Here is a 10957-nt window from a genome sequence, read left to right on the forward strand (position 1 = left end):
AGAGCGACTTCAGGAATAAGGGTGAATAATTTACTGTAGGTTTATCGAAGGAATTTGTATGGTAATACCCTGCCAACATTTTTTGAATTTGGGGACTCTTTTGAGAATCCCCACTACGTCGAAAACAATCATATACGACATCAAAAACTCGTCGGAAAAGCGCCGTCACTATTGAGAAGTTGTACCACGCCAAGTTACTACAAAAATGTTTCGCATGAGTGCAATTATTAGGTGCCTTTATAGATCAATTTAGAACGACGCCAATAAGGGACCCTCCAAACAATCAGAAAAAGTGCCTTTTAAGATAGTTGTAAAAGAATCATTGTGGTCGAGTAAAACACGTTTGTTTAGATATTTATTAATTTGATTAAACATTACAAATTCTTAAAAATATAACATTTATACCACTATCACATTACATTTAACATAATTTTTGGCATTAATGATGATGTTGAGTTACAAGTAGCGAGTTACATGTTGCTGCGTCTATCAACCAGTGTTTTTATTCCATGGAGGCAGCGTGTCTGTAAAATATCTGAAAAACAATCAATTTATTCCATTGGAAAAATCACCAAATTGTTCACCAATATACCTTTCACAATTTTAAGCGTATAATTTATGTTTTCAGAACTTTATTTTCGTTTTTATTTAATTAAAATATAACAAGCTGGTTGCGCTTGGCGTTTCACAAAAAAAATGGCTTTTTTAACAGTAGGGATGGCAAATTACTTGCATGTACTTTTTGATGTACCTTTTCATGATGGTTGAAGTGACATTTACGAGTCTGTGGTAACAATGAGGTTGAAATGGAACTTTGAAATGCTGGCAGGGTAGTAGGTTTAAAGTTTATGTTAACTTTTATGAATATGGGGGTATGTCTTCAGCACTTCATTATCATTTTTATTTAAATAAATTATAAGAAGCTAGTTGTGCTTGGTGTTTCACAAAATATAAAATGGCTCTTGTAACAATAGTGATGGCAAAATACTATCGCAGTTGGCGATTGTTGCAGTGTCAATTACGAGTCTGTGGTAGCGATGAGGATGAAATGGAACTTTGAAATGCTGGCAGTGTGGTAACTAACATTAAAATGTTAACAAAACAAATTGAAAATATTTAATATCTTTTGTTTATTAACAGGGCTAATATTAAAATTAAACGATCACTTTATTCTATTTGGAAAGTCGAAAATTGTTCACCATATACCTTTCACAATTTTAAGCGTAATATCTATGTTTTCAGAACTTAATTTTCGTTTTTATTTAAATAAAATATAACAAGCTGGTTGCGCTTAGCGTTTCACAAAAAATAAAATGGCTCTTCTAACATTAGTGATGGCAAAATACTTTCATGTACATTTTGTACTTTTTGATATGCTTCCCCCATCACAGTTCGCGATGGTTGTGGTGACATTTACGAGTCTGTGGTAGCGATGAGGGTGAAATGGAACTTTAAAATGCTGGCAGGGAGGTTACTATTGGTTACGTAGATTCTATTGGTTACATGCCACAGGTTATTATTGTCAAAAACATGTCTGGTTACTATTGGTTACCTATGTACTTATTGGTTACTTAGGTTACTATTGGTAACTAAAGGTCGGTACTCTGTTCGGTTTTCGCGTTGAAACTCCATACAAAACCAAAAAATGCGAAAAATTTGCGAAATTTTTTGCATTTGTGATACTTTGTTTTTTCGTATTGAAAAACTGAGGTTTATAGCACGGCGCCATTTGCAGTGTGAATTAAGAAATAATTTATTTATTAAAAACTATTTGTGCGGGTTTATAAATCAAACACGGACCATATTTTTGTTCCGAAACTATACAAAGGATCAAAGGAATAGCAGATCAGTTGCCCAAGGAAAAATTAAATGTTATTTTGTAAAAACAAGCAACAACCACCAACTTAATCCAATATCGCTCCCTGTAAAATAGCGCTCCAAGCTACCTAAAAAACGCCGCTTTCTATGTGCGAAATAATGGTTTCCATAAAAATTTTTCGCAAGAATGAACATAGTACCGGCCTTAACATTAAAATGTTAACAAAACAAAACTGACATTTGGATGCACATGAATTCTGTTTTTTTTTTTTTGTAATACTGCAACTACCTGGGAATTATTGTACCATGATTTTGGATATACGTCTGACCCCGGCGTCAATTTTTACAATGCCGTTCCCAATATATGTCCTGAGGGTATATAATCGTCTAAGGGAGGGGGTTGTATGCGGGGCTTCTTTACTTCTTCAGTTCGACCAAACTTCCAAATAAACTTATAAATTTACAATATAAAAAATCATCATATATAAGTGTTTTAATAAATTTGAAGAACATTTGAAAGGAATATAAAAGCCACAAAATTTTGAGTGACACATAGTTACAGAAAACTTCTTACTTGGTATAGAACATTTCTTGTCATCGAGTAGGAATTAATTAGTTCATCCCGGAAAGCATAAAAGTAAGACCAAATGGGAGTATTGGAGAGAATCTTGCATGTACGGAATACTACACCGGCCTTTATCAACTCCACTTATATACTTAGGAGGACAATAAAAAAGCCTGCGTCTCAAACCAGGTGAGAGCATTTTGTGGATGTATTGGGAATTGATTAGCACGTAATAGAATTGTGGAAAAATGTCAAATTCAAAATACTATATATGATATATTGTAAAAATTTGGCGCTCGACTCTGTCTACTGCATATTGGCAATTGTTTTTGTTGCATAACTATAGACAGTCGTATAGGTGATTACAGATACAATACACAGGTTTTTATTTTGTTTTATAGATTGTCAGAAGTGGGGCGCTTAGAACCAGCCAAAGTTGACAGCAAGTATGAGACGGGCCAATTATTCCTACATCGCATTTTTGGGTATCGTGGTGTAGTTCTATTTCCGTGGACGGCAAGAGTTTACGATCGAGATGTCCACAATAACAATAAATCGAAATCTGTGTCTTCGCAACCTTCTCCAACCAGTACCGCTGGAAGTGGCAGCAACGTAACAAAAGGAAAACCTTCAAACTCTCAGCAAGCAGAAAATAAGGGAACTAGTAAGCTTAATAGCGTATCAACCTCTATAAAATCTCACATAAATGATGTTGTTAAAACGTTGAATATAGCAGCTACTGCAAAGTCATCATATGACGATACGTCCGCTACAACTAAAACAACGCCAACAGAGAATGCCAACGTAAACACCTCAAGTGGAGGGGAAGCAAACGAAACAAATACCAAAGACGTTAAAGGAAAAGTCCATACATTTTATCAAGTTTTAATAGATTCGCGAGATTGTCCTTATATTGTAAGTATGAACTCGGGACAAAAAAATGTCAGTTTTCACAATCTTGCTATTCTGTATTTTGTAGCGAGCACAAACAGAAGCAGTTACATTTTTGGGAAATCAAGAGTCTAACCGAAGTCTATATGCAATTCCTGGACTCGATTATGTTTCCCACGATGATATTATGCCCTACTCTACAGGAGAAAAATTGCCGCTACAACATGAATTATTTGAAAAATTCTTAACATATACTGCAGACAAAGAGCCTCCTTTCGAAGCTAAAGACACTCTAAAAACGTGGCAGGAGAAAAATCACCAATGGCTGGAACTAAGCGATGTTCATAAGGAGACCACGGAAAATATACGTGTAACTGTGATACCATTCTATATGGGATGCCGTGAAACTCCAGCGTCTTCGGTTTATTGGGTATATACTTTCATTGGATCTATTTCGTGTTTCGGTCGAATAATATGTTTTGATTACAGTGGCGATACTCTATTCGTTTAGAAAACCTTGGACAACTCACCGTTCAATTGAGAGAAAGACATTGGCGTATATTTTCTCTATCAGGGACTTTGGAGACAGTCCGTGGACGTGGTGTTGTTGGCCAGGAACCTATATTAAGCCCACGCTTACCTGCTTTCCAGTATAGCAGTCATGTTAGTCTTCAAGCACCTAGCGGCCACATGTGGGGAACTTTTCGCTTAGAGCGCGAAGATGGTCATATGTTTGACTGTAAAATCCCACCATTCTCTCTAGAAAGTAAACCAGAGGAGACTAACTCAGATCAAACGAAAACCCCAGAGGATTAGTGTTATGGTGAAACGAGTAGTTAACGTTTTTGGTTAAACCGGTATCTTCAACACAGATATCAGCAATGCTTTAATAAATGTGTAGCATAATTTATAAAAACACATAAAATAGGTAATGATAATTTTTAAATTGTAAATGAATAAAAAATGTAAGTTTAGAAATTTACCAAGTTGACAAAAAAATACGCAATGGCTATTAAGTTCCAACAATTAGAGTTTATTAGTTGTTAATTTTAAGAATTTTACTTTCAACTTGTACTTTAAAATCTATAGGTTTCATGTTATCGTGAATTCCAAACATTGCTTGCAATGCATCCAACGAAGCGGTTCTAATTGCAGTAGGAATATCTTCTCCAAACCCTGAAATTGGAAATTTAAGAAAAATGTTTTCAACTATCTTGAATTACTTACCCTTGCCAATTAAGTTTTGATTGCTATAGATACCAACATGGTATACAGCCAATACTGTGTTTTTTCCACAATCACCCAAAAGGCGAGGTTCCGGAGCCGATAATTTTCTAGATTGACATTCTTTTAACAATAAATCTTCTGGATTTTCTATGTTCCATAATTCGAGAATATCTTTTTGATTTAATTGTGTACATATAAAGTCTCGAACGAACAAATATGATCTTTCAATGCCCGACGAATCAGCTAGTGCACCAATTACCGCTTTCAGGGATTGGGCCATAGACTCTTTGGATGGAGGATAGTCTGCGTCTAAAAGAAGATCTTTCATGCCCAAGTGTAATGCTACGTCGGACAGTGTGTCTGTATTCATTAAATGTGCTAAAATTGCCATTCGCCCTTCAGCGGGTAATTTGGGAAAAGAATGTGCCAAGAAGGCGTCGATGTATTCTTTGATAATATAATCACCTTTCGCCGATAAATCCTTATTATGAGACATTTGTATATCGACATCTGTTATACCAAGTTCTCTCTGTTTAACCTCTTCTTTGGCAATATACGATTGGTGGGTAAAAGCTGTTTGTAGTAAAGGTAATTGGAAATCTTCTTGAAGTCTCTTTCCAAAGGCAAATAATTCGGCTCTGTAATTCCATTCAACAAATCCAGACCTAGGTTCTGGTTTTTGAGGACCAAGCTTTTTTGCCCTTCTATTCAACTCCCGTAGTGTTGGGGCCACCCATCTTTTGATGTTACGCCTTGTAACTAAACGCAGCGGGTAAAGTATTTTATTTTGAATCATTATACCACTTTTTACTCACCCAGATTCTGCAAGGGTATGAAATTGCATCGAATTGAAACTAGGGAGATAGTACTTCTCAATATGGACATGGTGCAATTTTTATCGAGAGCTTATGTGAATATTTTGTTCAGAAGTTCCTTGTGGTCACTGCACATATTAAATAACGAAAAGCGGTTGTCAAAAACCATCTGTATTTGTTATTATCAGGGTGAAGTGACTAGGTGGCAACACCAAGCAATTGTATAACTGTGTTCACGTATTTTCCACTAAAGTTGTGAGTGCAGTTCTAGTTAGATAGTCTGGTACCCATAAGAAATTCATTGTTAAATTTTTTAACAACAATTTTATAGAGGCGTTTTTATCGAATTTTTACATTTGGCTTCCCTCAGAAATACGTTGATTGAAAATAAAACTCCCGAATTTCGAAGTTACGGGACCCTAAAGTTTTCACTATTATTTATATTGGACTTAGTACCCAACGCATATAATCTTCCTAAAAGTAATATATATGATATCCAAATAATAGGTAATAAAGTGTGTATTTAGATTACATATAAAAAACTTCATAAGGTCCCGGGGAAAAAAAATAAAATTAAAAGTAATTTCGAGTACATTGCGAATTTTTATATAGAAAGTCATTAAAGAGAAAAACCAAAAATTTTTTTCCAAAAAATCGCGCGATTTTTACTTAATATTTTCTCTTTAAAATACATCATTTGTACTAAATATGGACAAAACAAAAAGTGAAAAAAATAAAATAAAAATTTCAAGGGTCGATATCTCGAAAACTAGGGTTTTCCGACAATTTGTTTACTTCATATTTTCTCTTTAAAAAGTACTTTTTTTTACTAAAAACGCAATTATTTCGGAAATGTTCTGAAAATTTAAATAAAAATTTTCAAGGGTCGATATCTCGAAAACTAGGCTTTTCCGACAATTTTTTTTTTACTTTATATTTCCTCTTAAAAATATACTATTTTTACTAAAAACGCAATTATTACGGAAATTTTCTGAAAATTTTCGGCCAAAATTAAAAAAAAATGTATATGATAATACCGATTTTCAGATGTCGATATCTTTGGCCTTGCCGCCAAATTTTTTACTTTCCATTTTCTCTTTAAAATACACTCTCCTATTTTTTTAAGCACTTTTACTAAAGTAGATTTGTTCCATATCAGACTTTTATTTGGACGATTTTATATAAAAAAGATGGCAACGCTGTGTTGGCTCCGAATAATGTCAATTGATTCCAGCCAGCGTTGCCGTGCGTCCAATTAAAATCTAGGCCGGGTATTACACTCGCATTATCGCAGCTAAACTTAATAGCCACCCTATAGTAGGAACGGTGCAATACTTAATAATTGTACACAATTCACAAATTTTTACTCAAGTCCTTCCTTTATTCCAAAAAGCCAAAAAAGGAATCTGGAATACAATAAATAAATATCAATTCACAGTACAGAATGCAACTAAAAAACAAATAAAATATCTGACTATATTTCCTGCCTTATAATTAGATTTGTTATTTACTCTGTATCTCCCTGTATTTTTGTTAATCACCTCCTCATTTTATGCAGCATATATACAAACATATAAGATACATAAACGAACGACGCTCTTATTTCGGCATTCAAAGTATTTTCTAGTGAATAGAATATGTCCCTGCAAACCTATGGCGATAAGCCCGTAGCCTTCCAGTTGGAAGAAGGTGGAGAATACTACTATGTTGGATCAGAAGTTGGAAATTATTTGAGGCTGTTTCGCGGCATCCTTTACAAAAAGTATCCTGGAATGACGAGGATTGTTTTGTCCAATGATGAACGCAAACGTTTGGCAGATTCCGGTTTAAGCCCACATATTCTTGCAAGTTCGGTATCCTTGCTGAGAGCGTGTGAGGTTGATGATATAATGTCCGGTAACGACGAAAAGTAAGTTGTACAGTTTGTGAGTGTCCCAGATCAATGTCTGTGGGTATACTCATGGGAGCAGATTTTATAAATTATACTATAATATTACCGCAGCTAATTTTCTATTCTCTTTTAAAGATACCGCGCAATATCAGTGAATACATCAGATGCTCCGCTTCCTCGCGAAAGTAAATCAAAAAAGCAACCGCAATATGTACCCACTATGCCCAATTCAAGCCATTTAGATGCAGTTCCACAGGCAACTCCTATCAATCGAAACCGAGTTCACACCAAGAAAATTCGTACATTCCCAATGTGTTTCGACGATACAGATCCTACAGCTAATTTGGAAAATGCTGCCCAAAAAGAATGCTTGGTACCCATACGTCTGGACATGGAGTTGGAAGGGCAAAAACTACGGGACACATTTACATGGAATAAAAATGAAAGTATGATTACACCCGAACAATTTGCTGAAGTACTATGCGATGATTTGGACTTGAATCCCATACCATTCGTTCCAGCAATATCTCAAGCTATAAGGCAACAAATCGAAGCTTTTCCCAGTGAGCCTCCTATCATTGAGGAAAGTTGTGATCAAAGAGTTATAGTGAAATTAAATATACACGTGGGAAATACATCATTGGTTGACCAAGTCGAGTGGGACATGTCTGAGAAAAACAATAATCCTGAGGAGTTTGCCATCAAACTTTGCGCAGAACTTGGGTTGGGTGGAGAGTTTGTTACGGCCATAGCATACAGTATTCGCGGTCAATTGTCTTGGCATTGCCGCACATATGCCTTCAGCGAGGCACCATTGTCCACAATAGACGTACCCTTCCGCAATCCTAGCGATGCGGACGCTTGGGCTCCATTTTTAGAGACATTAACTGATGCCGAAATGGAGAAGAAAATCCGTGACCAAGACAGAAACACTAGACGTATGCGACGATTGGCTAATACGACTACCGGTTGGTGAACGATTGAATATAAAATCTCTTGGATAGTTTTATAGAAATACATCTTTTTAATACTAAACACCGCAAATAATATTTGATGGAATAAAAACCTCAAGAAAACGAAAACGAGACTGTGGATTGTATAGAACTTTCAGTTTGTATTTTTCTTAGTAATAAACTACAATAGTACTTTATTCATAAATATATATCCCATTAAAAAAATAGTAATTTTCTCTCCTTTCTAACTATCTGCATTCGATTGATCCTGATCCTGGTCTCCATCATAAAACTCGTTTTTAGGTTCTACTAGTTTGTCTTCCTCAGCTTGTGTTGTGCGCACATCGGGATCTTCCTTCTCCTCCTTGATATTACGCAACTCTTCCATATCGACCACATCTGGGGGTACTTGTACCATCTGTACACTGGGTGAATGTTGGCAAAGCTTTAAATTTTCATACACATGTTTCACAATGGCTTCTAAGTATTGTTTGGAGTTTGCATTCTCTTGACGTGAATTTATGTCGGGATGTAATGTAAAATCTGGAGCAAAAAACTCCAAATACTCTGTCATTGGAAGTTCGTTATTGATTGGTTCATCTACCAACAGGGAAGTCTCATGCGTCCAGCATCTGGCAACGTTTCGCAGTGTGTACCCTCCACCACCCACGACCAATGTTGGGACGTTAAATCCTTTAACAAATTCTACACATGCACCATGACCCCTAGTGCTTAAAGAGAAACAGCCGAGACGATCTCCAGCAAGAGAGTCTGCTCCACATTGCAGCACTATGGCTGTAGGACGATAAAAATCCATAACTGCGGATATAATTGGTTTAAATACTTGGAAATAACTTTGATCGTCTATGCCTTCTTTTAATGGTACATTGACACTATAATATCTGCCTGACTCGGAACCGATTTCGTACATATCTCCAGTACCAGGGAAGAAATAGTTACCGTACTTGTGAAATGAAACTGTCATTACACGGTCAGTAAGATAAAAAGCTTCCTGAACTCCATCACCATGATGCACATCAATATCAATGTACAAAACGCGAGGATGGTATTTCAAAAGCTCCAAAATTCCTATTACTATATCGTTTACATAGCAAAAACCAGATGCCTCGAATTTCTTTGCGTGGTGTAATCCTCCAGACCAATTAATGCAAATATCACTATGGTTATGGTTAAGTTTTTGGGCTCCCTCTAATGAAGCTCCTGTGTACAATGCACAAAATTCGAAGAGTCCATCAAATACTGGACAATCTTCGCCCACACTGAAATGTGATAAGTATTTGGTATAACCCACAGCTGGAAAAGGGAAATTATAATATTTTATTGAAAAATCGTAAAAGTTTTAACTTACAATTGCAATGTATATTTTGGGGTGTAACTTGCTGAAGGAATTCAATATATTCCTCACTATGGAATCTAAGCATATCTTGGGCGCTGGCTCTGCAAGGGAATTATTTTTAAAACAAACTATAATGAGGGCATTTAATAGATGGTATATTTACTTATATGGTCTATATATCTTCATTTTTTTGTGCAATCCATAATTCATTACCAAGCTGTGAGTGACTGAGAGTCGATGAGGCTTCATGGGATGTCCAGGACCATAATGGAAATTTCCCATATCCGGATTGTAGAAATAAGACACACGCCTTTTACTTGTACTCGTCATTTTAAAGATTTTATTCAGCTAATATTTTTTGTTTAATAAACAACACAATGACTAAAATAAATACCAACAATAATAGTTTTCGCGTGAGTGAAAAATCCAAACCACCACTCATACTACACAGATATACGTTTATTAAATACTTTTTAAAACCCAAATTAAAAATGATATCAAAACATATCGCTCGTTTCTGAAACTGCTCCTTTGGAACCAAATAAAGCCACAACAAAGTTTTTGTACGGCATTCACAACTAAAACAATGCTTCTTCTTACTGACACTCATAACTGTGAGTATACACATACAGTCTGTCAAGAAAGTCTTTTGACATTGCCAACTATTTCAAATCCAAAAAAAAAATTGAAATATTAAATATTTTATTAAATTTTTAATTCTGTGTACGTATGTATACCATAGACCAAGAAAATATAGAGACATACCTTGATAATTCACCATGGTTTTGTTTGTTTGCAGTGCGCAGTCATTCCACTCAATTGCGCAGTCAAGTGACTCAATTTCTTTTTGGAAAACGAGAATAACCGTATAAATTAGTCAATTTGCATCACAAAAAAAGTTTGGATGAATAGTATTTTATAAACTTTCACAATATTTGGTGTTTCAACGAGAGAACAAAGGAATGAAAACAAATTAAAGCCAAATTAAAAAATCACTCAATTGCAGACGAAAAAGAGCCATCTACGGTGTGCAGACAAACTACAGCGCTGTGAATTCACTTGAGATGTCTATACTTTCCTTGGTCTATTTGTATGCTTTGCAAAATACATAATAAAATATTATTTTAAAATTTCATTATATTTAATTTTGGAACAAAACATAATTTTGATCCCATTGTCAAAACACTTTCTTGACAAACTGTATATACGTTAATTGCAATGTAAACCAAATAAACTTTGTCGTGCTTTGTATTTAATGAATATAACGTTGCAACTATTTATGGGCCTTTAGTATTGGAAATAGCTAGCCAAGAACATCATTGGTCTATATAGAATCTAAAATATGTTATTAATGCCGATTTTGTCGGAATTGTCAGATGGAATTCTAAAACATTCCTCGTTTCACGATTATATTTTATTATGTTCTTGATAGGTATAAAT

General features: G+C 35.1%; 4 protein-coding genes and 1 long non-coding RNA gene across 9 annotated transcripts; 2 read left to right on the forward strand and 3 right to left on the reverse strand.

The window, feature by feature from the left end:
* Positions 1-322: 322 nt before the first annotated feature.
* On the reverse strand, positions 323-2099 carry LOC142220711 (uncharacterized). Its single transcript, XR_012717908.1, has 2 exons — positions 593-2099; positions 323-535 (listed from the first exon to the last, which is right to left on the reverse strand). It is a non-coding gene; the product is annotated as an uncharacterized LOC142220711 (long non-coding RNA).
* Positions 2100-2252: 153 nt separating this feature from the next.
* POLDIP2 (DNA polymerase delta interacting protein 2) lies at positions 2253-4275 on the forward strand. 3 transcript variants are annotated; one of them, XM_075289983.1, is made up of 5 exons: positions 2258-2572; positions 2785-3047; positions 3120-3298; positions 3363-3704; positions 3764-4275. In XM_075289983.1, the coding sequence occupies exons 1-5, from the start codon at positions 2466-2468 to the stop codon at positions 4088-4090; spliced, it is 1218 nt and encodes a 405-aa protein (XP_075146098.1). In that variant the 5' UTR covers positions 2258-2465; the 3' UTR covers positions 4091-4275. The 3 variants fall into 3 exon arrangements, with proteins under 3 accessions (XP_075146096.1, XP_075146098.1, XP_075146097.1); XM_075289982.1 differs by having other exon boundaries at positions 2259-2572; positions 3117-3298; XM_075289981.1 differs by having other exon boundaries at positions 2253-2572; positions 2785-3298.
* Positions 4276-4286: 11 nt separating this feature from the next.
* mRpL44 (mitochondrial ribosomal protein L44) lies at positions 4287-5477 on the reverse strand. Its single transcript, XM_075289984.1, has 3 exons — positions 5317-5477; positions 4502-5260; positions 4287-4450 (listed from the first exon to the last, which is right to left on the reverse strand). Exons 1-3 carry the CDS (start codon positions 5384-5386, stop codon positions 4311-4313), a joined length of 969 nt encoding a protein of 322 aa, XP_075146099.1. The 5' UTR covers positions 5387-5477; the 3' UTR covers positions 4287-4310.
* A 1254-nt stretch (positions 5478-6731) lies between these two features.
* Positions 6732-8289, forward strand: Snr1 (SWI/SNF related, matrix associated, actin dependent regulator of chromatin, subfamily b, member 1). Its single transcript, XM_075289991.1, has 2 exons — positions 6732-7225; positions 7343-8289. The coding sequence occupies exons 1-2, from the start codon at positions 6954-6956 to the stop codon at positions 8181-8183; spliced, it is 1113 nt and encodes a 370-aa protein (XP_075146106.1). The 5' UTR covers positions 6732-6953; the 3' UTR covers positions 8184-8289.
* A 12-nt stretch (positions 8290-8301) lies between these two features.
* On the reverse strand, positions 8302-10129 carry HDAC3 (histone deacetylase 3). Of its 3 annotated transcripts, none has more exons than XM_075289989.1 (4): positions 9988-10129; positions 9681-9898; positions 9530-9618; positions 8302-9474 (listed from the first exon to the last, which is right to left on the reverse strand). In XM_075289989.1, the coding sequence occupies exons 2-4, from the start codon at positions 9845-9847 to the stop codon at positions 8405-8407; spliced, it is 1326 nt and encodes a 441-aa protein (XP_075146104.1). In that variant the 5' UTR covers positions 9848-9898; positions 9988-10129; the 3' UTR covers positions 8302-8404. The 3 variants fall into 3 exon arrangements, with proteins under 3 accessions (XP_075146104.1, XP_075146105.1, XP_075146103.1); XM_075289990.1 differs by having other exon boundaries at positions 9975-10110; XM_075289988.1 differs by having other exon boundaries at positions 9681-10111.
* Between the last annotated feature and the right edge of the window lie 828 nt (positions 10130-10957).

Source organism: Haematobia irritans, chromosome 1 (genome assembly GCF_050003625.1).
Source record: "Haematobia irritans isolate KBUSLIRL chromosome 1, ASM5000362v1, whole genome shotgun sequence".
NCBI classification, from domain to species: Eukaryota; Metazoa; Arthropoda; class Insecta; order Diptera; family Muscidae; genus Haematobia; species Haematobia irritans.